At 40.9% G+C, this 27,364-nt stretch overlaps 1 protein-coding gene across 3 annotated transcripts in view; it reads right to left on the bottom strand.

The window, feature by feature from the left end:
- Positions 1-27,364, bottom strand: part of LOC117373556 (protein kinase C iota type) — a 55,550-nt gene that overhangs the window by 7,826 nt on the left and 20,360 nt on the right. For 2 of the 3 annotated variants that reach the window (XR_008648739.1, XM_033969612.2), the window contains exons 5-16: positions 16,765-16,850; positions 15,580-15,711; positions 14,297-14,378; positions 13,062-13,117; positions 10,362-10,724; positions 6,785-6,882; positions 6,481-6,567; positions 5,295-5,430; positions 4,483-4,570; positions 3,581-3,700; positions 2,476-2,555; positions 2,109-2,198 (exon numbers count right to left, since the gene is read on the bottom strand). Coding sequence is in view for 2 of the 3 variants with exons in the window: in XM_033969612.2 (XP_033825503.1) it covers positions 2,109-2,198; positions 2,476-2,555; positions 3,581-3,700; positions 4,483-4,570; positions 5,295-5,430; positions 6,481-6,567; positions 6,785-6,882; positions 10,362-10,724; positions 13,062-13,117; positions 14,297-14,378; positions 15,580-15,711; positions 16,765-16,850 (1,418 nt within the window). In the remaining variant the exon portion in view is untranslated. The remainder of the gene's footprint in view (positions 1-2,108; positions 2,199-2,475; positions 2,556-3,580; positions 3,701-4,482; positions 4,571-5,294; positions 5,431-6,480; positions 6,568-6,784; positions 6,883-10,361; positions 10,725-13,061; positions 13,118-14,296; positions 14,379-15,579; positions 15,712-16,764; positions 16,851-27,364) is intronic. The other variant, XM_055223077.1, reaches the window with a different exon arrangement.

The raw sequence follows: 27,364 nt of genomic DNA, 5'->3' as shown, positions 1-27,364 counted from the left end.
GTGACAGGTAAATGATATTTAAAGGTGTCATGTCTTCAGAGAGCTGCTCTCTCTGGACTGTCTAATGAATATTAATGCTGGTGTCAGGTTGAGACGTGCTGAGCTGCCAGGGCACGCAGCTCCAGCGCTGCCTTTGATTCGTTCCCGTCCGCCTTTGGTGCCTTTGGTGAACATATCAAATGCTCTCTGGCAGCTCTCATTAACACGGCGCCAATTGTTGTGCTGCAGTTTGACAGGTACACAGCCTTTCACCTGCAGTCCCGAGGGAGAGCAACAGTGTGCTCACTACTGTAGCTGTCACTGAGTAGGAGGAGGCTCTCATATCAAACATGATCCTTTTTCTTTTAAATGCCCTGTCAAGATTATTGTGAATCCAACAGGCATTACAGGGGCTCTATGTTGCAAAGTAAAATTTGCTTAAAGATATTTTAAAAGCATCTCATATGATCAAAATTAGACCATTGTGTGCCGCCTGCATCTAATTATGAAGCGTTTTTATCACTAGCATGCTAGTTGTTTTTTCTAGCACTGGATTTTTATCCCGCTATAGTCGGCGAATCAAACCACGATGTGGGCCAAGAATTTCTTATAGTGGACAACAGCCCACTTAATAATGATTTTGGTTGCTGGTATCTTGTAGATCATCCAATATCCAATATAATCCAGTCCTTTAGGCCTTTTTGGACTTCTGCTCTCAATGGTAAAAAAAAAATTAAAATACAATCAGAACCACCAGCATTGGCTGACTGGAGGTGCTCTCTGCTCTGAATACCCATACCTTATCTCCCCTGGGCTGTGGCTGACAGCTCCGTAGTACCATTGACGTCCACAGTGGAGTGGTGAGTGGAGGGAGCTTGTTCAAAGCAGCTCCTCGTCTGTGACACGCGGCGATAGACACTCCACTGTACAACATGAATATTGAATAACCTGTATTTTGCTTTCAACTACTTTGTGCATGAGACCGGCACAATTACCCACAGAGGCAGTACACCGCTCTGCTGGTCCTGTGATCAGGAATTCACTTTAGTCAGAGCTGAGGCACAGTCTGTACACACAGTCTGTACACACAGTGTACCACGACACAGAGCCAACAGCTCCAACCATGCCCTGCTATCACAGCCGGAACAAGGATTTAAGCAGGCCAAAAATCACTATATCTACTTTAAAGTATTGACTTTCAAAAGAACTGTGAGCACAAAAGTACTTGCATAGCACTCCAACCTATGCACGGCACACTTGCCGAATGCTTAAGCATCCTGCCTCACAGCATGAGGGTCCCCAGGGTGGTCTGGTTTCCCCCTAAAACATGCATAATCTAGGTAGGTAGTCCTGCAGTGGGCACTGCACTGTGGTCCACTGCACTTGACAGTTTAGCTAGCCTTTGAAGGATGGGTTAAAATGTCTTATAGTAAGTTGTCTTGCTGATCTCCCAAACCAGGTCTAAACCAGGTTTAAATCAGATCTAAACCAGGTCCAAATCAGGTCTAAGCCAGGTCTTAACCACATCTAACCACATCAGTAGAAGAGACTGAATTTGTAGCATTATTATTCTGATCTTTCTTGTCAGACCTACTTTACTGTTGCTTTTGTCATCAGCTGCTGCAGGTCTACAATGGGGATGGCCAGTGTTGGGAAGTGCACCAAAAATACCAGATCAGAATGCTAATTTTGAGTCAGTGTGCACAGCAAAAATGTTTGGTGGTATTCAGAATTAAGTTACTGGGGGGTCTTTGGGAGCTTAGATGACAGTTCGTCTGCAGTGTTTGTGCGTGAGATGGGCCTGTCGCTGAGCTTTATCCTAGCACAGAAGCAGCTCCTGTGGGTGTGCTCCTCTTGAGGACTGTTGTCACTCTTCCACCTCTGAACTCAGACATGTCATGTGTCAATCACGGACACGTTTGGGATCATACATAAACTACAATCAGAAAGAGCCAGTCACAATGTTCCATCACTGAGCCTATGCAACAGGATACACAATGTAACTGGAAAATGATCAAACCAAGGATGCCTCAGTCTGCAGATGATGCCCTTCGTGGTCCCATACTTCAGACAATGTAAGAAATACATGTGCAAGTGGTGTAAAACTGTAGACCTGACCAGAGACTTACTTGCTCCCAGTCTATACTGCGGAAGAACGTGTGTGACTTGATGTCTGTGTAGCCCGTTTGAACCTGGCACCCCAGCCGCTCCTTGGGATCCTGAGGACATCAACAGAACAGTTACTTCACAACTCACTCACATTACACAGATATAGATAGACAGACACAGAAAGTGCTCAGGTCCAGCTCAGACAGAGCTGTTAAGAAGTATAGCCACTGGGGCGAGCTCTTACTGTAAAACTTTCTGTTCGCATATTATACCTAATTTGTAGTAATTTGTGTGTAGTGAATGAGTATGACATGTGAGGTATGAGGTGTCCCTGAAATGGCACCATAACAATAGGAGTTCAAGGCTGTAGCTGCAGAGTGCACTCACCTTGTTGAGGAAGCCCTTGAGCACGCTGGCTGCCTTCACCGACAGAGACCTTGGAATCCGAATGGGCTTCTCCAGGATCACTGTGAACAATAGCCATACACACAACCACACGCACACACAACACACACACACAACCATGCGCAACCACACGGACACAACACACACATACAATGCATTGTTTGTGTGTGGTTGTGCATGTGGTTGTTTGCAAACAACCACAGGCACAACCCAACCACCCAAACAACCACACGCACATAACAGACACATACAACACAAACAACCACAGGCACAACCCAACCACACATGCACAACAAATACATACAACACAACCATTGTGCACAACCACACAGACAATGCAAACAACCACATGCACAACCACACACGCATTCAGGGGTTGGGGACAAGCAAAGGGAATCATTGTTGAAATGGCATGTCTTTGATAACCTAGTGGGGTAAATATGTCCTCCATGTCATCCCAGCTAAACAGAACTGGAAACAGCTCCAATAAAAGGAGATTTTGTGACTAATTCTAGTAAAGGCGCAGTTTATTGACATGCTGTGTGGACATGGACATATGCGGATGCAGCCATGTATGCTGTAACATAACTTCTGGCTGAAAACTGCCACTCTGATTTCAACCTGCATCTTTACAGCATGTCACAATAAACACCATCACAACAAACTGCTGCTCTGTTGGAGTGTGCTGACCGCCTCTCCTATGAAGATCACAGAAGTGAGGTTTTTTTTTACATTTGAACAATTTGGGGGGAAAATGTGATTGTGATTGTGACAAGTGCTGCTGATTTGCCTTTTAGTTTTAATAATAAGGTTTAAGTAGTAAGTGCACATATTAAATGCTAATAGACCTTTGAACTGACAAACTAATACAAGAATCATGTTTCAGAACATGTTTGTACAGCTTTGAACTAGAGTTAGCAGTTTTAGAACAGAAGAGTTTGTTGTGTGGGGAGGAAATTATGGAACTTCAAAAATTACAGCATTTGCTAACTCCATGCATTAAAATTGCAATTTTAATTTGATTGTGATTAATCTTGCGGCCTTAACACCATGAACTGCTGAATAGGAGAAGTGAGGGCAGACGTACCCTGAAAGAGGTACTCCTCTGTGTTCATGTCCGGGTTATCTGTGATGATGTCAAACGGAGAGCGCCCAGCCATCATCTCAAACATGAGGACACCCAGAGCCCACCAGTCCACACTAAAGCCTGAACACAGAGAAAGGTCAAACGTCAGTATACACACGCGTGTGCACACACACACACTGTCATTCACACACACAGACACACACACGGATGTTCAGACAGACTTCATCTGCTGAGATGCAGAGTGTCGGGTTTTTTGTACAAGTCCCTCCATTTATCCCACCCAGAGGTGATACCAGGTTTCCCGAGTATGGGTGGGTCAGCTGTTTGTCCAGCAGGAGCAGCTCCATGAGCAACACTTGTGCCAGAGGAGGGCACTGTGTATACAGTCTCCCCATGGCACATGGACAAACTTCCCCAACTCGCCATGGACTGGCTCCTCCCACTGTCCACAATACACACAGATTCACTCTCCCTGCAGCACACAAGACTCAATCCCCTCACTTCCTGTGCAGCACACAGATTCACTCCCCTCACTGCAACACACAAACTTGCTCCCCTTACTCCCTACATGGCACACAAATTCACTTCCCCCTTAGCAGGGGAGTGAGTGTGTCGCAGGGGAGCGAGTCTGTACTCATTCCACCTGCAGCACACAGACTCACTCTCCTCACTCCCCCTGAGGCACACGGACTCACTCCCCTGCGACACAGACTTACTCCCCTCACTCCCCTCACTCCTCCTGCAGCACACAGACTCACTCCCCTCATTCCCACCCGCAGCAACAAACTCACACTCCCGTCACTCCCCCAGTGGCACACAGACTCATCCCTCAAGCCAGGTTCTCATAATGTGAGTGTGTGCACAGATTGTTATAAATCCCAGCCCTCGCACACAGGCCTCACCATAGTCCTCTCCTCGGAGAATCTCAGGGGCAATGTAGTTTGGAGTTCCGCAGAATGTACTGGTGGTGTCTCCAGGCTGGATGCCTTCCTGAGGAGAGAGAAAGAGGTGAAAAAGGAGAGGAGAGAGAGGAGAGAGAGGAGAGAGGGAGAGGAGACAGAGAGGAAAGAGGTGAGAGAGTAGAGGGAGAAGAGAGGGAGGGGAGAGAGGAGAGAGGGACAGTATCATCAGGTCAGAACAGCTCATGTAACATCCCAGAGAAGAGCGTGTCACAGTTTTTGCCTGGTTTTATCTTATTGTTCAAATTGTACAATTTGAACAATTTGTGGGGGGCAGAAGTTAGGGTGGGAGGTAGGCCACGATAACAAATTTTGGAGTGTGATATATTGATGAATAAAATCTTGATGATAAACGATAATATTGAAACAAATTTATGACACTGACACCAAAACGTGAGAGCAGATTTAAACAGTAAAAACTATTCTAAATGTACAATATTGTAAAAAAAAAACATGAAACACTTCCATACTTAGTTTGTATCTATATCTATATTGTATCTATCTATATAGTTATAGAAGTGATTCAAGTTCATGGCTTAAAACTTAGCATACAGCCAAAAATAAATAAAATATAAAAAATATTGACCCAATAAAAATATTGTTCCAGCTTCCATATATTGAACAGTAAGTCGATACAGTAATTATCATGACAGGCCTCGTGAGAGGGTGGGGCAGGGGTTAGGGTGAGAGCATGTGGGGAAGGGCAGACCTTGCACATGGCATAGTGGAGGTTAGGGTGAGAGGAGCACTCAGACCTTGCACATGCCGTAGTCGGTGAGCTTGATGTGGCCGTCATGGTCCAGAAGAACGTTGTCCAGTTTCAGGTCACGGTAAATAATGCCTTTTTCGTGCAGGAAATTCAACGCTATACAGATCTCTGCTGCGTAGAACCTGCACACAGCAGAGGAGAGACACGGGGCACAAGGAGGTGAGAGAGAAATAGGAAAGGGGGCAGGAGGGAGAATTTAGAATAAGAACGAATCAAACTTGCTTTTTCACATTTCAGATATTTAAAGTGACAAATTCAGCATGTTTCCATTGATTCTGGTACCTTGTGTCCTGAGAACGTTTTCACAGTTAGCGGCCTACGTTTCCATGCTTCAGGCCTGACTGAGCATCCAAACATAACTAATCATTTCTTAGCAAAAAAATGCACATCTTACCTATATTATCACAAGAATAATTTAACAATTCCCCAAAAGACAATTAGTAATTTGAAATTCTGTTAAATAACATTTAACAGAAATTCTGTTAAATGTTATTTAACAGAATTTTAGGTTTATTGTCAACTTTTTCTGCATTTATTTCACTCTATGCTGTTTTTAAACATCTCTTTCTCTCTATGCACTGGAAATCTCTCTTTTTATTTTAATACGAGTGCAGTGCATCAGTGGGAGCAATTGCAAATTGTGAAACCTTAGTAACAAACACCTCTAATTATAGTATGAGGACTGTACAGTAGAGGGCATGAAGATTATGAATTCATTAATAATAAAGTTGAATTTCAGATAACTGGACTGAAAAACCATCACCCCTCTCTCTGTAACTGCTGCTGTCAGGCACGTCATTTTGGTCTTAAAATGTTTACATTAACCTGCTCTACATGATCCTGGTGTTTTCATTGTGCTATTTTGTCCTTAAACCAAGATATGAACATAACAACAGACAAATTCAGGTGCCCTCTTCAGCCAAGGTCTAGCGTTAGCAATGCTGTCAATTAAATCTGTTACTAAGCACCCGAATGAGCAACAACAGTCTTGTTCCCAATTGGCTCTTTGGATTATATGATAAACACCCTCGGTTTCCAAATATGGCCCCGACTGCAGATTAGACACTATAACTGCTAGACTCGATGGGCTTCATTTGGCTGTAGCCGAACACTGTGGGTAACGTCACACTCCATTAGTCCACTTCTTTATACTGCCTATGGCTGATACGCACCTGGCATGTTCCTCCGGGAGCTTCCTCTGTCGCTGCATATGGAACATCAGGTCTCCTCCGTTCACATACTCTATAACCAGGAATAACCTGCAGAGCATAGAGGTCACACAGGAAGAGAAGTCAGAGGTCCTAGCACAGAGGAGGAAAGGTCAGAGGTCACAGGGTAAAGGCACAGATGAAGAGAGGTCAGAGGTCACAGCACAGAGGAGGAGAGATCAGGGGTCATAGAAGGGGAGAGGTCACAGGTCCCAGTACAGTGGAGAAGAAGGCACAGCACAGCAGGAGTCAGAAAACAGAGGTTTACCTGCTGGGCGTTTGGAAACAGGAGTGCAATCCCACCAGAAAAGGGTTTGTGGAGGCCTGCTCAAACACATGCTTCTCCGTCTGCACCCAGTCAATGTCCTGCACACACAGGGCAGAAGTCTAAGATGTAAATAAATAGGTGACACAATAATGACTTGTTGACTTGTTGTTCAGTAAATGACAGAGGGAAATATATTTTGAGGGTCTTGGTTTCTTAAAGTAAAATATCCCCTCTTTAAAAATGTACCATTTTTGCAGTATCCATGAGCAAACATCTGCACCAAAAAGAAACCAAAACAATCATCTTTGCCAGATTCAAAGATTCTGACAGTGAGAAGAACCATATTCATGCCTTAACATATCTACGACTTTTCTGAGTGTGATTTGATGTCTTTTCAACCAATAGTGTGTGCAACATCTCAAAAAGATTGATTTAGTTAATTAAAATTTGCAAAGAACAAAATATCGTCTATTTAAAGGCCCGATATTTTGCAAAAATGACTCTACATCTCCAAAGTTAAAAATGCTCTGTTCCACCTTGTGATGTCATGAAGTGGTAGTTTTCAAGTTAACAGCTACTTTTTACCTTTTGTTCAGTAGAGGCAATTCCAGGGCTGAAATTATCCAAATGATTCTAGTGAAGGTGTATGGAGTTTAAAAACATGACATCGCAAGGAACAGAGTGATCCCTATACGAGAACAATACAGCCTAAATATGTTTGTGCATTAAACATGTGTGAATGAAACAAATACAGGTATGCTTTTGATGAGGATACATCATTATAACATAGGTCAGAATATAGCCTGATATAGGCCCTTTATTGAAAAATCTTGCTGTACCTATAGTTACCTATACAAACATGTTCTGAAATACATGGGAGTCTTGCATGAATTTATCAGTTCATATTTCTCTCTCAAATGTTAATGCTTCTTGTGTTGTTTACAATGTGCATTCTGAACAGAGCGCAAATCTTATCACAACTGCAATACTTTACCAATCCTTACACTGTCTATTTGTCTTACACATGCATTCTAATAACTTGGATAAGCACAATAATACTACTTGTACTACATCACCATGCTGGGTAAACACAGAGACACACCCATGTGGAGTAGATGCATACAGGAGGAGGCAGTGAGGGGCTTTGGTTGTTTGATGTCCCAGGCTGCCAGTGCTTAGCCCGAGGGCACATGTTTTATGCCCTTTCATACCAGCCATTCTGCTGCCGATACAAGGGAGCTGTCCACCCAGTGACGTCCACACGCTGCACCCACACTAAACCCAGGCCTCATACCAGCCCCAGAGCCTGCACCAACCCTTCACCACACCCCTCCTCATCCTGCACGGGAAGAAACATCGCTATGAGGATGTTGTGAATAGATTATGAGCTAATCACAGAGTTTCGGCAGTGAAAGTGCTCGGTCCTCACACATGCTGTTTGAAGTCCACTGTAAACTACTACACCCATGGATTATTTACAAGGCGCCGTGCATATAAAAGTGAAAATATAACGTGATTATAACTTTATTATGAATGCATTATGCTGATTTGGGTCTGTTTTGACACAACATTTTACCTTTAAATCACCCATATCACATGGATAAGAAAACCAACAGACCTGGAGTTGTGTTTTGTTTCATTCACACATGTTTAACACACAATCTCTACATATTTAGGCTTAGTTCTTCTCTCAAAGAGAAAACAGTCTGTTCCACCTTGTGATGTCATGTGGTAATACAGGACATGCTCCACTGTGTTTTTTAAAGTCCACACACCTTCACTACAATCATTTGGATAATTTCAGTCCTGGAATTTCCAATCTCTATTGAACTAAAGGTAAAAGGAGCTGTTAACTTGAAAACTACCATTTCATTACATCACAAGGTGGAAGTAGTTTGAGTTTTGGAGATGTAGACATACTAATATTAAAGGGTTACTCAAACATGTGTAAATGAATCAAAACACAACTCCAGGTATGTTTTTGATGAGGTAACCCCATTCTAACCTGGCTTAGCTCACAGGAATCAATTTCTCATAAGACAGGACTTTTAATAAAGCAGCAGGGTTGACTTCCACTTCAAAGTGCCAAAGGAGGGAAGGCTCATAGACCTCAGTGCCAGGCTATACAGCAGCTCCATCTACTGGTCATTTGCTGCTATGACAGTTTAATCAGGGTGTGTTCGTTGGTGGTTCATTAGGCCATATGATATCCTGGTGTCCCTCTTTCTCATGAGGAAAGAGCTCTTGTATCCGTCATGTTATTTTCAGGACTATCTACACATTTTGATCCTCACTGTTGCATGTAATCTTTCCAAAATACATCACAGTGTGCAGAGTTGCTCACACAGTTTATATGCTAAACTTGTCAAGTAAATTTAAGTTCTATTTCGTCTATACAGTGCAATTTTAAGTAAAACAAGCTTGAAGTGTACTTTATTAAACAAAGACTAAGTGGACGTAGCTAACCTGCCAGCCACCGCGTTACAAACAGGAAGTGAGGACAGCCATGAATTGGCTCCAATTCACTTTCTATTGAAAAAACGTACCTCCTCTCTCTGTAACCGCTGTTGTCAAGCTTGTTATTATGTTATTATGTGTAAATCAGTATGTTTATGTAAATGTTTGTTTCAACCTGCTCTTCATGATCATGGGGATTTACTTCAATAAATCAACCCCCCCCCCCCCCCCCCCCCCGCTCACATTTGTTTTCGCAAAACTGCTGAACACTGTATGTATACATGCATTTGCTATTTTACTTTTCTTATACATAAGCTCTGTTGTAAATATATTGTGTACGTGCTCTGAGAGGTTTGACACTGGTAATGATGGCGGTGTAGATGCAGTTTGGGTTTGCCAACGTTCCTAACTATAATCTGAAACACAAAGTTGTTGAAAGTAAACACTATGTAAATAAATAATAACATTCAAAAGTCCCCCTGAAATCTCAAACAGGTTAATCTAACCAAAATGCGTTACTGACTCGGGCTGACTTTACATCGAGGCTAAAGTTGCTCATTGCTACTTTTACAGACTGACTGACAACGCTGACTGCCAACAAAGAAGGCACCCAGCTGCTAAAACATATAACCTTACTGCACACAAATGAAAGATCAGTCTGTCAATTACAGAAGAAATCTTGACGTGACAAGCAGTTTTATCACATGCAAATGCGTTACCCGTTTGATGCTGGGCTTGAAATTTGCCCTTGCCAGATAGCAAGCACATCAGGGATAAATTTGCACATTGCTCTTGTTTACGCACTGACAACTGTTTTAATAACAGACTGATCAGGTGTTTTCTTTCCCTGAGGTCTGCTCTTGCTACCATTAGCAATGGGTTTGGTAGATAGTATGCCAAACCAGCATTGTGAGCAGGAAGGGGCGTGTGCCTTTAACAACCTCGCTCCTAATTGGCTCTTTGGTTGCTATGAAACTTTCACTCGGAATTCCATTGTTTTATTTAATATTTTATTTGAGTTTTTTTTAGATTTTGTATCAGCTCTCTTTTGCATCCATCCAAAACAACAGCCACTCCTGCCTCCAGTGAGCTTGAGAGCAATGTGTCCCTGTGCACTGACCTCATCATCGTGCACCAGCTCCTTTTTGACCACCTTCATGGCGTACAGTTGCTCGTCCTTCTTTAGCCGCACCAGCAGGACTTTGGCGTAGCTCCCCCTCCCAATCACCCGCACCAACTCGAAATCCGCCAGCCCCAGAGACACACCTGGGGACAGGCTCTGAGACAAGCCTGGGGACAGACTCTGGGACAGTCCTGGAGAGAGCCCAGGAGACATTCCAGGGGACAGGGCAGGGGACAAGGCAGGGGACAGGCCAGGGGACAGGCCAGGGGATAGACCAGGGGACAGGCCAGGGGACAGGCCAGGGGACAGGCCAGGGGAGAGCTTAATGCCATCGATACCGTCCACCACTGCTGAGAGCTCCTGCAGGGTAGAAAGATGCTTTATTAAACCCCAACGGGTAAAACTAAAATGCCATGGACTCACATACAAACCACTTACACACAACTTACACACAATACATGAATATAGACAGGAACAGACACTAGACACAAGATTATGGACTCTGCTACAGACCCATTGCAACATCAACGAACAAAGATATAGCATGTCAACACCACACTTTCAGACAAAGTACTTGTCATAAAAATGCACAGTGGCTGGTATACAAGTGTTTTTGAGCTATAGAACTCTGGGACATCAACATTCACTGAGGACTAGACTAATCCAGACTCATGTAACATATGATGAAAATTACTGAGCAAAATTATTGGAGAACTGGATGTCATAATTGCAGATAGAGGACAGAGACATGGCCAATCCATGAGTTTCAGAAACATTAAATATTAGAAATATTGCTATAGTGATTATCGGTCCAGCACCAGAGTTTTTCCATATATTTGGGCAAAATGTATCCTGCTCCAGTAGAGACATATTGAATAAGCAGCTCTTCGAAATTATTTAAAAATAAGTCTGCTGTGTACTGTCTGCATCTAATTATAAAATGTTTTATTGTCCGAAAATCAGGAAGTGCACGTAAATAATAATAATAATAATAATAATAATAATAATAATAATATTGCCCTACACTTGTTATGTGCTTTATAGGCTTGTTGAAGCCTTTTAAAGGGCTACACTCTAGTCATTATTCATTCATTCGTATTATACCACAGCTGCGCTGGGACAGACTGATGGAAGCAAGGCGCAATCAGCCCCTCCATCCACCTCAAGCACACACCACTTTCATCCTAGGCAATCTGGTGAAGTGTCTTGCCTGAGAACACATTGCCAGAACTTGGTCTGAGAGGGAACTGATCCTCCGACCTTTGGGTTGGGGGACCACTAGCCAATGAACCACTAATCACTGAGCCTCGTCACAGTAAAGCTAACAACAACTAGCATTAGCATGCTAGTTGTTGTTAGCTTTACTGTGACGGCTCTGGTCTCTGAGAGTTGTGAAAAGTACAAACTCATTGCGGTAAGTGACGAATAACTTTGGGTCACTGCAAACTGCTCAAAATTAACTAGTCCTGTTCTGTTTCTTGATCTTAAGATCATAAAAAACAGGTACAGCACTTTTAACAATTTAAAAAAATATATTAAATCTTAGGAATGGGAAAAAATTTTCTCAAAATGTTGCATATAACAGGAAGCTGAGACCCATGAATACAACTGTATGTATCTGTATATAACAGTATGTGGGATTCATGGTTCAAGGATTTTTTTTTATTTATTTATTTTTTCAGTCAGTAAAACTAGTTAATTTCACTTTGACACATTGCTAGTATTCACATTTTTGGGACGACTATATAGCTTCAGAACAGATTTTTCAGACAATGGAGTGACGCAATTTGGATAAAATACTTCACTCGTATTAAATGCAGACAGTGCACAAAGGTTTGATTTTGTCACATTAAGCTATAATTAACATTAAACCTGGAGACCTTGGAGAAGAAAAATGTGCTAATCTATAAGAAGAGCTTTAAACACATATGACGGGTTAGACTACACATTTCAGCAGATATGACATATATAGAGGTAAGTACCTAACTGTAACCTAGCAACCATACTGTAAACAAGCTCCTTTAATTCACAAAATAGTTACTATATGAAAAAATGACAGCCCTGAGTTTTGGGCCCTTATTTTGCTTGATGAATGTTTAAACCAGGGACGTCAAACACATTTTTACCAAGGGCCACATCAGCAAAATGGCTGCCATCAAAGGGCCAGATTTAAAATAAATCTAAAAAATTAAAAATAAATAAACTACTTTTTTAACTGTTTAATTAACTGTTTCTGTATTTATTACTTATTACTTACTTAAGTTGCAAATATTAAATATGCATTTGTCTAGATGTTAAAATATGTCTGTAACTGCGTATCTCCTTGACACATGTGGTTTAAACTGTCAGTAAAATGTGTTCCCTGTGCTTCTTTGCATTTTGGATGGAATTTTGAATATTGGTCCTTTAAAAACTCAGTGCTTCTTGTATTTCTTCAAGTTTTTAGGTTCAACATTTCTTCGCAAACTGCCACTGGACTGATGTATAACTATGAACACGTACAATTCCACCAAACAGAAAAGCATACTTAAAACATGATTAAAAACATAATTAGAAAAACACGAAACCCTTTTGTATGCATTCATATGATCATTTGTGCTAACAGAGAAGACATTTACTTTGTGACAGATTTTGTTTCATCATAGGCCCAATTATTATAGAAAACATATACTATAAATATAACTTAAGTCGTCTCACCTGAGTGTTCTGATCCTCCGTTTTGTCCACGGTGCAGTTGTGTGGTATAAACGAGACTGAAAGAGAAAGAAACAAAAAGATACATTTTAATATCATTCATATTAATATAAATTGGGTGAAGCTGTAGCAGCACATACACAGAGATTGTGAATGGCTGTCATTGTTATTGTTGTTCCTCATTCTGTCCACCAGAGAAAGCAATCTAGCTGTGTTTCACTTGAGAACCAATCTTATGCTTCATGTTCCATAAAAGTGTTCATGAATTGAAGGCTGGCACTAGTATTTATAATTTTCCCACTTAAAGGTGTTACCTATTGTGCAACTCTTAGGTTGATGGAAACCAAAGTGTAAACATAGTGTGAGCATGCAAACTCTGGGAGGCAAACCTTCTCTCATCCACTCGAAAAGTTACATAGTGCAGTTTTAAAATGAGTGTATAAGTATGAGTCAAGTTTATCAGTACTTATACAGTGCTATTAGCCAAACAAGCTGTTGTCAGCGGACTTGTTACTTTTAGTTTATTTTGATAAATGTTGCAATTTAAAAAGTAATAGTTTATATGGCAGCAACACCGTTGGTAGAGCAGTCAGATTTACTGGCCCACAGATGAATCCTGCCATTGGGCCCTGGGGCAAGACACTTAATAACCCACTTCATGCCCAGTGTATGCTGTTGTATGAATGTGTGAGTGGTTCCTTGATGTAAAGCGTTTTGAGTGCCTTGAAGGTAGAAAAGTGCTGTATAAATGTGACCATTGATATTGAATTAGCAGAAAGGAATGCAATATATGTTCTTTAAAACACAGATTAGTAACTGTCAGGATGTAACATGAAGTTGATTTAATACTAAGGACAAAACATTAAATATGCAAAATCCGGGATTTTCAAACTAAACTAAACAAACTAAAACATATCTGAAGGAGCGGTGCAAGAAACACAAATGTTCAAATCATTTCATATCGTCAACATAAAGCTTTTGTCACTTGTAGACTTACTCACAGTGGGAAGAGCAACCACAACCTTTACTCAAGTAACAGTACTGTTTCACAATTGATTACTCAAGTATGAGTAAAGGTATGTGGTCTGAAAACTGTTCTGAATAGTACCATTTCTTTGAAAAGTTACACAAGAAAATTTAACTCAGTAAATGTAATTGAGTACTACCCACCTCTAATAATCATTCCTATCATTCCTGTTTACTCCATACACAATCATCAGCCTGAGCTTCTGACTTACTTCCATCTCTACCATCCATGTGCTCCGGGGGGATGTCCACCTCCTCGGCCCTGGAGTCTGCAGGAGAGGGCATGCCTGGATCCTGGAGGAACACATTCAACAATGTGTGGAGATGTGTGGATGTGTGTGAATGTGTGTGGTGGTGTGTGGAGGTGGGTGGATGTGTGTGGAGCGGTGTTGAGGTGTGGAGGGGTGTGGAGGTCTTTGGAGCTGTGTGGAAGTGTGAGGCTAGTAAGAGCTCAGGGGTCCTGAGCTGTCTCTCAGATCCAGCCCCTGTGCCTGTCACATACTGGTCAATAATGCACTCATTTCACATTGATTATTCAATCAAGAGTACCTTTGTGTCATGTGGAGGAGGTTTGGGAGAGGAGAGCTGTTATGGGACAAGCAAATGTGTCAAATGCCTGTGGAGACTGTGTGGTACTGTCTTTAAGGTCATTTCAATAAGGTACTCTCTGTGTGGTATTCTGTGATGTATTTTCATTTTATTTAATCTTTATTAAGGACACAGGTGCAGACACATAATCACAGAGGTACTTTATATAAGGAACACTCTGTGAGTTACTTTCCATGAGGTCAACTTAATAAATAAAATGTAAATCGTACCTGAATTATGTATTATCATATACTGTTCTATCATAAGGCCTATCTCAGCAATTAACAAAATTGTGTATTGTAATCTTATGCACTGGAAATATAACTTTTTCGATCTTGGAGAGACTGCAGTGAACCAATAAACAGGAAACCGCTGTTGCCAACATACACTAGCTTTGTTTTACTAAGCATGTTGGTTGAAAATATGGCAGCATGACAGTTCATCACAAGATAAAGTCAGTGTTTGGTGAGAAATTAGGATTTTCTCTTTATATCTGCTTTTTGTATTTGTTCACTTATCCAAACATCTCACTGTGATGTGTAGCACCTCCATACGTTAAGCATACTTGGAGCTGAAGAAAAGGCCATCTGAGGGGGGACCCTTAAAACAGGCCAATAGGGTTCACTTAGGACGGTGGAAACACTTTCAGACCAAGCCGATCTAATCCCAAGTAAACTAGTGGAACAATTTTTTGTAGTGCTCTCTTTGAGGCACTCTCTGTGTATTACTCCGTGCTGTAGTCTGTAAGCTACTCTTTTTTTTTTGTAACTTATATTTTATTATGTGAGCTACTCTTGATGTGGTACTCTCGATGTAATATTCTCTTGATGTAGTACTCTCTTTGTTATACTGTATGTGGTACTCTCCGTGTAATACTCAGGCGGTGCTTCTAGATGCGGGTACTCACCATGCGCCCAGGGCAGGTCTGGGAGTAGAGTCGGTGGCAGCGCTTATGCAGTAGCAGTCTGCAGCTGATACACTTGTAGCCCTGAGCGGTCAGCCCCCATATCCTCTCAGCGCAGTGGGCACACGGAGCCTTCTGAAACAGAAGGCACACACAGGACAGGTCAGGACCTCTTCACAACATAAGTTCATAAATACTCTCAACAACAACGCAGGTTCTCAGGGACAGACACCCACAACATCACAGGGGAGGGAGATATAAACATCTGTGTGTGGTACTGTCAGTGTGGTACTCCCAGTGTGGTACTCCCAGTGTGATACTCCCAGTGAGCTACTCCCAGTGAGCTACTCCCAGTGAGCTACTCCCAGTGAGGTACTCCCAGCGAGGTACTCCCTGTGTGGTACTCTGTGTTGTGCTCTTAATTTAGCCCTGTGTGTCATTATGCCTCCCTCTGTACAGACAGGATGATAATCAGCACACTTGAGCTTGTGAGCTAGTGCAGAGATGATGGCTTTAAGTACTCACATATCACGGTTGAAATACTTATTGCTTACTGGTTTGTTCCTTTATTTTTTATTTGAATTAGGACAGTGAACAGTGAGTAAGAACTGTCTGAGGTGGACAAATTGTGTTGTTGCCACTTCAGGGCGATAATAATGTTGCACTAACCCTGAATCGCTGTGTGCACCGAAGTCGAGTCCTGGGTGAGATCGGGTTTAGTCCTTGTTTAGTCCTGGGTGAGATCAGGTTTAGTCCTGATTTAGTGCTGGTTTAGCCCTAGGTTAGCCCTGGTTGATCCCTGCACTAGCCTAGCCCTTTGTTTGTCCCGAATTAGACTTTGTTTAACCATAGGTTAGCCCCGAGTTAGAACTGGTTTAGTCCTGGTTTAGTCCTAGCTCTGGGTTTAGTCCTGGGTTAGTCCTGGGTTAGTCCTATGTTAGTCCTGGGTTAGTCCTGGGTTAGTCCTGGGTTAGTTCTGGGTTAGTTCTGGGTTAGTCCTGGGTTACCCTAATTGCTAATTACTAATTGATAATGTTTAGTATTAGATTTAAGGTGTTTGAATCCAAAGGTTAGTAGTAACATGGCTGTATCATATCTGAGTATGTAGCTGAATGGTTACAAGGCACTCATGGACAGAGGTCATTGCGTGCTAGTGAAGAGAGGTCAGTGATGCGGTCAGTGGCTCACCCTGTTAAAGCGCTTGGCCTGGAAGAGATGTCCATGCACGTGGTACAGTTTCCTCCATCTCCGAGCTCCACGCCGGTAGATGGACTCTGCACATACACAATGCACAGTGGTCAGCAGATCAGTAGGCAGTAATGTCAGGAACTATACAACAAGATCAGAGTTCCAACTTTGAACTTCTTCAGGGTCAATTCTTCTGACTGAGGATGGCTGCTTTACTGTGTTGTCTCCCTGAACAGTAGTGTGTCCTTTTTTACTAGAGAGAGCCCTCTGCTCTGCACCACTGTCTGAGCTCCACTGTAACGAGCGTTTCTATTTTTAGCAGTGGTGCAGCTACTGGAGCATAAGCTGAGCTCCCTGTGGAGCAGGAGAGGTCCTCTTCACAGAGGCCAGAGCACAGTGTCACCGTCATTGCTATCACACTGTTCTCATATACTGTACAGCGGTCTCATACACAGCGCTTTCACAAACATGAAAACATGATTAGGATTATTTAAAGCACCATCTGCCTGAACAGATGCAGAACACAGAGCCTTTTCTTAGAGGAGCAGCAGGTGAAGTGAAACTGACATACAGAGCAAGCGCACCCTCTGCTGCTCACTCTCATGAGTGAACTTGAATAGTGCTCTGTGTACCTCTTCTCTGTTATTGCTCTGTCTGAATGTTCCACATTAAACAATACCTTTAAAAACATGCATTCTCTGCCAATCCACAGATCTAACCAGTAAATTGTCCTGGTGGTATCACCTGCTTGTCTCCATGGAGACAGACACGTTTAATGCATGCATTGGAGGTTTGGCACATTGGTAACAACATTCAAATATTATGTCAATCCAATAGAAATGTGCTGAAATGTAAGATAAGGTATACTTTATTGATCCCTCATGAGGGAAATTCATCCTCTGTGTTTGACCCCCTCTTCTCTACTCCTCCTGCTCCTCCCCCTGCTGCTCCTTCTTCATCTCCACTTCCCCCTGCTCCTCTGTCTTGGTGTATATCAGCTGGCTGTGGACACTGGGAGGCTGTGTAAGCATTTTCAGCATTCTTTCACACTGAGTCTGACTCTACTCCAACATAAAAGTGTGTTTTATCAGCGAAGCCTTCAAACATGAGACACTGGCACTGTTCACATGTGCAGAAGACAAGGCTTCCCTTAAGGTCCTGAACAGTGCATTTATCTTTAATATCCGTGGATAATAATGCATGGAAAACACTGTATAAAAGGTTTATCCCATTTACATTTACTTGAGTAATGTTTGTACATTTCAGAATGTTACTTGTGATGAGAATGTAATTATTGATGTCACAACCTTTACTTCTACTTGAGTGTTTTTATAGAAACACTTACATCTTACTCAAGTAAAAATTTTGGCTCTTTACCCACCTCTATTTATACATACATAAGGCTGTTGTTGCAGGAAAAGGACATGGACTGGAGTGAATCACATAAGGCACATTCAGCTGATGAAATGCTTTGGAGGCATTTTCAGCTCAAAAATAATCAGGTGGAAAAGAAGGACACCACCTCATGACATCAGCAGGTGGAACAAAACATTTACAGTACATAAATTAAGGGCTATTGGATTGTGTGATTTGAGCAATTATTTTTTCCTTTATCCATGGCGACCCTGCGTGGAGCCAGCTATGCTAACCAGCTAGCTCTGAAAAGCTACAGACTTTTTACAACAATGCAACAAGATTTCTACATCAAAGAAGATGTTATAGAGGAAACACTGCTGTGATGCTGCAGGACACAAAGGAGGGACACGTTTGTCCTGAGGGCAATTGCACCTCTCAAACTGCCCTGACACTGGATTTGATGACCCTACCTGTTGAGACTTTTGTTTGAGCTTTTCTATTATTATTATATTTTACTGCTCAGTGTGTTTAAACTGACCCTCAGGAACAAATAAAGTAATACTGATTGATTGATGAAAGTGTAGAAGAGGCACAACCAAAGTCCGGCCCGGGGGCCAATTGCGGCCCGTGTAGAAATTTCCACTGGCCCGCAGCCTCTGGAATAAAAATGATTATGTGTGGTCCATCAGAACTGTTGCCCAGTGTAAAATACACATGTACAAGCAATATTATATTTCACCAATAGATGGCAGCAGATCCGAGCTGTCCTCTGAGACTGCGCTCCGAGGCTGAGCTCCGAGGCCGTGCTCCACGGCTGCTCTCATTGACTTTTATCATCAACTGGATGAACAGGTTTAAAGAGATTTAAACCTTAGCTAAGAAAATGCTGAGTTTGTTTGTTTCAACATATTTGTGTGAGAAGACATTCTCACTCTCACCTGCGTTACGTTTTGGTGACGTTTTGCGCCTCAAAACTACTGTCTTTGAGCCAGACCAGTCTATTTACCACAGTCCAGATCTCAGTTTCAGCTTCACATTAGTGTAGTTATTTGTTGCCTTCTGAGGTGAATACGTTCTAAAATCACAGTGAATTTATTTTATTGTGATTATCAAAACCACAATTTAAATGTTCACTTTTTCATATTTATAATCTGCGTATCATTCATTTCATTTTTGAAAGGTAAAAGCCATTTGCAATAAAAAGTAAAAAATAATGAAATAGTTCATTTGCATTTAATATTAATGGTTCAAAGAATGATCAGGCCCCCACACATTTTCACCTCACCAAATCTGGCCCTCTTTGCAAAAAGTTTGGACACCCCTGGCTTAGAAGGTTTAGAGCAAGACTTTGTAGGAAAAAATTGTGTTTTTTTTGTTGTTTTTTTAAGGCCCTGGTAATTACATTTGTTCATATCGTGAAAATCTATACTAAAAGTTTTTATTTTGTTTTAGGAAAAAAGGTAGAGATGGATCTAAGGAGGAACATTTGTAGAGCTGTAGTCAACTAAAAAAAAGACGTCGTGCCAGTTGATTAGCTGACTAAAAACAGGGTGTGGCAAAAGCTCTCAAAGCCAGTGTGTATCTCTGTGTATCTGACCCAAACTGCACTCACAAGACTACACCTGTATGAAAGTTCATGCAAAAACAATCATTTATGCAGAAAAAAGTGCTACAAAACAATGCATTTACATAAAGCACCTTGAATCATGAGTTTAATGTCTTTTTGTATATAAATACAGAAAAATACAAAATCTTTAGTTAACTCGCAACAAGAAAAAAACATTTTGGTCAACCAAGACACCATCGCCATATAGCCAGTCCCTCTCTTTGGGCGCAATGTTTCTTATTAAAATAGCTCCAGAACAATTGTGTGTATGGTGCCATTGTCCTGAGAGTGACACAGTCTGTTTCATAAGGGCCTGCTCTACCTGGGTGTTCTCACTCTAAACACTGGTACAGAGAGCTACCCGGTCTCTCAGGTCTGCCAGGCTGGTCAGGGTCAAATATGGGCTCTAGATACTTACTGATACTAAAACTGGTAAAGAAACTGGATACTAATCTGAACATACTGAAAAGTCAGATTCACAGGACAGAAATTAACCTTTCCTGAATAGCTTTAGAATGATCGTGAGCTGTATCAGAACAAGTATAAGACACATAGAGTAGTATACACACATGGACCACTATGGAACCTGCCTGGACAACTGACGGATTACACAGATATAAGGCCACATGGTAATACAAAAGAAAGTACTATGATTTCTGTTACTGTTCAAACAGAAAACACTACTCCACCTTGTTGTCATGTACAGGGAATGCTCCAATGTGTTTTTAAAACTCCATACACCTTCACTAGAATCATTCGAATCATTTGCAAATCTCTACTGAACGAAAGGTAACTGTTAACTTGAAAACTATCACTACATGACATCACTAGGTAGAACAGAACATTTTGAGTTTTGGAGTAAATAAATAGACTAATAATAAACACAACTCCAGGTATGTTTTTGAGGAGGTAACATTCTAATGTGGCTTAAAGCTCACAAGAATCAATTTTATTTTGCATAATACCTTTAAGGTTAAGGTACACTTTATTGTCCCCGTGGGGAAATTTGTTCTCTGCACTTGACCCATCCTTCAGTCCTACTGGGCTGGGCCACCTCATTAACAATATTCATTTTAGCTATACCCCTCTGTCTTAAATATTACTGGCCAGTAGAATGTTGTGATGTCATCTGAAACCCAGCACTTCACTAATTGGACATTACTGTGTTTAGATACCAGAAACCCTGCCTCTCCAGGAAGAGTCACAGTGCTTTTCCAAAACATGTGTCACCACCAGTACTAAGCTAGACCTCCAGTAACATTATCACTTCACCTGGGTCCTGCAGTATAGGCTGGGATCCAGGCTGGTTCTCTCTATATTTTCTAGAGAAGATCTCTCAGTCTGGTCACCACCTCCTCCTATGTGTATCAAACCAAAGTCAGACAGAGCCATCCAATCAGGTTTGTTTATTTCAGTCACACATGGGAAGCAGAGGAGCTCATTGGTCCACTATCATTTAGAACAAACTTTGCTGGCCTTAGATTACAGTGCTAAAAGCTAAGAGGTCAGAGAATTGAATGACATGTTACAACTCAGTACAACATGATAGAACAATATCACAAAATGATGGAGATTCTGAAATAATCCATTCTAATATATGTGATGGCATAACGACTCAGACAAGTTTCCATTTTCCTATCCATGGGTTTCAGAATGATCAGGAAAAAAGTCTGCAAAATGTGAAACCAACAACAAAATGTCAAAATGTAGACTGTAAAATGAAACGTCCGAGAACCACCCCTTCCAACCTGCCTTTTTCTTACTCTTATTATGTCATGGATAACGGGTTTGGAGTCTTCTATTTCAACTCTGCCCCGTTTGGATCGAGCTTCAGATGGAATTCTGTGAGTGAGTGAAAAGTGGTGCTTCAGTCATAAACAGTGCCACATAGTAATGAAGGTTGGAATGCAAAATACCCATATAATGGGGATTAGAGCAATATAACATAAGGGTTTATGCAATTCATGTAATAGCCCAAGGAATATACTAACGATACTAATTAAAAATAATAATGGTGGCGGAGGGGTCTGGCTCAGGGACTGAAAGTCATGTTGAAAGTGTCATACTAATTCAGTGTGCTACTGGAAAATGTGTATGTGTATGTGTGCTGTATCACAATATATACAAACAGTGATGTTTGGCACGGCAGTCTTTTTATGACAAATGTAAAACATCTGATTTAGGACTGAAACCATGAACATGTACTTTTTTAATGTCCTACATGTAAAGATTCTCTATGATACCGAGTTCACTCAGTGGCATCCAAAACACACCAAATGCCTCTAGTTGGACTTTTGTTTGAGCTTTTCTATTATTAATGCATTTTACTGCTTCAATGTGCTTAAACTGCCCCTCAGGAACACATAAAGTGATATTGCTTCATTGATTGATCAATAAAAGCATGTGGTTTAGAGCAGATGCAAGACTTTGTAGGAAGAAATTCAGTTTTTTGTTTTTGTTTTGTTTTTTTAAATGGCACTGGTAATTTCATTTGATTACTAAAAGCTATTTTTATTTTGTCCCACTCACTCTCTTCTCCTTTCTGTCGTTGTCTCATATTAATCCTTATAATGTAAATATCTAAAATGTTGTGAATGTATTTGAAGGCGATATTATATTGTGATGCCAAGTGCACCATGCCATGTCAAAATCAGGCCATCTTGTCAGGCATCTTGTTGGAAACGTTTGCATTTAAGGGTCATATGGCAAGGCAAGGCAAGGCAAGTTTATTTGTATAGCACAATTCGTACACAAGGTAATTCAAAGTGCTTTACAGAATAAGAAATACATTAAAATCACACAAATCAAAACATAAATAATCACCCAATCTGCAACTCTCTCACCCACTCGCTTGCACCCTTTAAAAACTCTCTCTCGCACTCTTTAAACACTGTCTTGCTCAGTTTAAGAACTTTCCCATTACTTTACAAAAAACTTTCTTGTCACTTCTCAAATACTTTCCTGTCACTTTACTATGTCTAATAAAAGTCCGTCAGTCCATGTTTCTTTTGTCATCATAAAATTACCATTAAAGGAGAAGAGTGCAGAATAAAAACCTTTCAGTCGTATGCACAGCTAAACAGAACCGTTTTGAGCCTGGATTTAAACATTGTCAAAGTAGAGGCCTGTCTCACATCTTCAGGAAGACTGTTCCAAGTTTTAGCTGCATAAAACTGAAACGCTGATTCCCCATGTTTAGTCCTGACTCTGGGCACCAGCAGGAGGCCCCTGAAGTCCTCAAATTGCGAGATGATTCATATGGCACTAACATGTCGGAGATGTACTTTGGACCTAGGCCATGGAGAGACTTATACACAAGCAGAGCTGCTTTAAAGTCTATTCTTTGAGCTACAGGAAGCCAGTGCAGAGACCTGAGCACAGGACTTATGTGCTCGTATTTCCTGGTTCTAGTCAGGACCTGAGCAGCAGCGTTCTGGATGTACTGCAGCTGTGTTAAGGCTCGTTTGGAGAGGCCAGTGAGCAGGCCGTTTCAGTAGTCTAACCTACTGGAGACAAATGCACGGATAAGTCTCTCTAAGTCAGTCTCTTTGACAGTATACATTTGATTTTTGCAATGTTTTTAGGTGGTAAAAAGCTGCAGATGTTATTGATTTGATGTGGCTGTTAAAGTTCAAGTCTGAGTCCATAGTTACTTGCTTGAAACTCATTGACACATGGCAAATTTGGCAGAAAGGTCAAAATTGTGAGCTTTGACATTTGACACCTGTGGCATCGGCGCTCAAATGTGCCACATGAACACGGCGCAGAAATGTTGGCTTGCCTAGATGCGCGTCCCCTGTAAACTTTGCATGTAAACTCAAAGCCCCTGACACAGTGGTCTGAATATAGCATGAGGAAAAATGTCCTCTGCATTTGACCCATCCTTCGATCATAGCAATGAAACTCGGTAGCTTCTGTGCCTGTGGCTCATGGCTAGTGGGCAGTGGATCTGCATCCGGGTGACACCACACATTTCTATCTTCCACTCAACATCCACTCACATCTGTCTGATATGTGAAATTATTATGAATTTGAAAAACAAGACCAACAAGAAGAGCCACCAATCTGCCGAGCCTGAAGGAAAAAAGTTGTGGCTCAGAGGGCAAACACGAGCAACTTACAAGCACATTCGTAAAACAACCATCCTGCACTGTTTGACAAACTTGAGCTGAAAACATCCATCGTCAGTAACATACCATCTGAAATAAACTACTGAATGTAGTATGGGTTAGTTTGGATTTGTATGATAGATGGTACGTGTTTGTGTTGACTTTGCTATCGCTAGGTTACCGCTAACTAAATAGCATTTTGCACAGCTGATGGCTGCGATGCCAGCATGTCCTTTATCATATCCTTTTTTGTGGCTTTCTCAGGTTGGTTCATGTGTCAATTGTATAACTCCTGACTATACAAAACACATTTATTACTCATCCATTGTTAATTTCACTTGCAGCAAAAAAAAAAAAAACAATAATCACTCAGATACCAGCAAATTGTATGGTAATTGATGATTTAGTGACTTTTAAAAACTGTAAACCTTGGTTTAATAATTATTGTGATAATATCGTTAATAGCAATTATTTTGGTCAAAATATTCTAAAGTCTAAATTTTAGTATTGTGCCATCCCAATTAACAATAATAATAATGCAATAATAGCAGTTTCACTAACAGTTTCCATTTCATGGTTATGGTAAGCTTATATGACAGTTTGGTGGTCATTAGTGTAGAGCAGTTCATCATCTCAGAGAAATGACATGATGTGATAGCACTTTGGTTCTCCCCATTACATCATAATCCTGCATGTACGTATATATTACATAACGCCAGCACTGTGGTGGTCAGGGCAGTACTGTGGTTAAAACTTGTTGTAGATTCGGTTCACAGTAGGTTTGTCAAAAATATTGATAATTTATACTAAAAGTAGTATCAAAACTAGATACTCATTTGAGCAAGTGAAACTAACCATTCCTGAATAGCTTTAGAATGATCTTGAACTGTATCAGAACAATTATAAGACCACACGGGCTAGTATTCCCCATGGACTACTATACGGCTGAGGGAGTACACAGATATAAGGCCACAGGTAATATAAAACAGTGCTATTATTTAATGCTGAAAGCCACATTCTATTGTCTAAAGAAAGAGTGTTCTTTATTATTAGTCTCAACTCACTAACAGAGCACTAAGGTCTGTCTCAAGGGGTGACTGCAATGTTCCCAAAAGAAAGTCTGCTTTTTCCCAATCTGCCTTCTCCTACAAAGCCATTAAAGAATGGAACAGGCTCCCAGACAACTTAAAGAACATGGCAGATTTTCACAGCTTCTCACAGGCCGTCAAAGATTGGCTTTTAGAGCACCAGTCTTGTGCTCACTAACAATACCAGACGGGTATCCAGACTATCAGACGACTCTTATTATACTGCTGTATCCACACCAGTTGGATATATAGCTACCGGATGCTACCCTCGTGGGTACATCTGGTAGCTATTGTTATTGCTATTGTTTTTTCTGACACACTTTAAACATACTGAGGCACTTTACTTACCTCTTGCACTTTAAATAATACTGACCCCCTGCACTTTAAGTAACTGCTGCAGTTTTACTTCTATTTGACTATTTTATTGTTGCTTTATTACTTGTTTTATTAGTCTGTTGAACATTGAATAATCTGTACTTTTGAATTCTTGCACCGATCTGTACTGTATTGTTTTTACATTGTACATGTTAATTGTTGTTTTAATTGCTGTTTAACTGTTATATTAGTTGTTTTTTAGGACTACAGATGGAAAGTAGCATTATGCTAAATCTGATGCAGCCATCTTTTAATGTAACTGCACATTGTCCTTTAAATAAATAAATAAATAAGTCATAGTAGCATTAAATGTTGAAAGATAAACTATTGAAAACAACAACCTGAACATGAGACATTTAGTTTGCAGTTTGTCATTTTTGAGAAGGATGAGCCCAAAGAAAGTGGAACTTGAAAATTTGACTTCTAACTAACAGCGTAGAATCCCATCTACCACCACTGGTACATGCACCACACATCTGCCACCACTGGTACATGCACCAGAGTACCAGAAAACCACTGGCCTAAATAACAGCAGCCTTTATCATTAGCTGATTGCACCATTCTAAATGTAATTGTGTATTGTATTGCTGTTAATCTTTGTGAGTGGCCTGGTGATGTCACAGGAAGTGTACTCTGGAGGAATGGATGGTCACACAGATCCTTGTTTTGTTCCAGACCCCTCCTCTTGGCTATTACGTCAACAGTATCTTTGTCCTCATAGGTATAGTATAAAAATCAAATAATGCTTTTATCAATTGTAATGTTGATTTATTCACATGTTCAAACACAGTTTACAGAGAAAAGTTGTTTATCCATTTTGTGTTTTGGTTCTTAACATAGATGTTGTATTAGCTGTGTACTGTCTGCATGTAAGTATGAAGCATTTTATTTTTCGAGAATCAGGAAATGCATGTTAGCATGCTAGTAGTTGTTAGCTTTACCAAGCAAGGAGTTGCATGAAGTATCATGTTGTATGAACAAGTTCTGTTTTTCTTTTTTTTTTTAAAGAGCAAAAATCAGCTAAACCACCTTTAAGCCTCTTATCCAATCAAAAAGCAGAATGAGCTCCTGACTTTAGCTTAGAGCCAGTTTGTGATGATGAACTGTGCCGATAGCTAATGGCCTCCCAGGTTCTGTTGTGACTGTGATGTTACGGGAGAAATGCAGGGCATAGCTGTTACTATACACTTATTGTGATGCAAAATGATGTCATTATGGTCTATGGAAATGTCAATCATGAAATTTCTGAGGAACCATATTCACCGGGATGAGTTTACAAATGCTTTTCATAACTTTCAGAGAACAGACCAGAGAGTTTTGCCATGACGGTAAAGCTAAAAGCAACTAGCCAGCTAACATGCACTTCCTGATTATCATAGAATAAACGCCATGATTAGATGCTGATGCACAGCTGACTTATTTTGACCTCAAGAGCTGCTTATACAATAGCTCTGTAAGGGGGAAAGACCTGTTTTGTTCAAATACATGAGAAAAATCTGGTACAGGCCCTGTAATGCAAGTCTTAAATGCAATCATGCAGTTAACCATGCTGTACCACTTACTTTAACGATGCACTAACAGTACATAAAGGCTGGGAGATCAGTTTGTTAAATTGTCTACAAACATAGAGATCACAGAGCATCAACCTAAACTGTGAATAAAAGAAAACAGACACTGGAGTGAATGCCCCCAAACACACACACACACACACCCCAACACACCCCCACTAGCCCTCACACACACACACACACACACAAACTGGACAGAACCAGTGGCACTCCACAAAGAGCTGCTGTGACTGTCCCACACCAGCACAGAGGACACATGTGGAGACCAGAGTCATGCTTTAGAGACACAAAGACCCAATATGTGCACGATTTAGTATCAGCTATAGGCCTTAAAATGAACTGTATGTAAGATTTTGATTTTAAACTTCATAAAAATTTACCAATCTGTGTCGCCAAATGCTAGGTAGACTTGTCCAAATCAAATATAGCTTTTACTGATAAAAATAAATCAGCATTAGAATTGTTCATTACAAAAACATTGGACATGATGGACAAGTT

Source organism: Periophthalmus magnuspinnatus, chromosome 7 (assembly GCF_009829125.3).
Source record: "Periophthalmus magnuspinnatus isolate fPerMag1 chromosome 7, fPerMag1.2.pri, whole genome shotgun sequence".
NCBI classification, from domain to species: Eukaryota; Metazoa; Chordata; class Actinopteri; order Gobiiformes; family Gobiidae; genus Periophthalmus; species Periophthalmus magnuspinnatus.
This window is presented reverse-complemented; position numbering and strand designations above follow the sequence as displayed.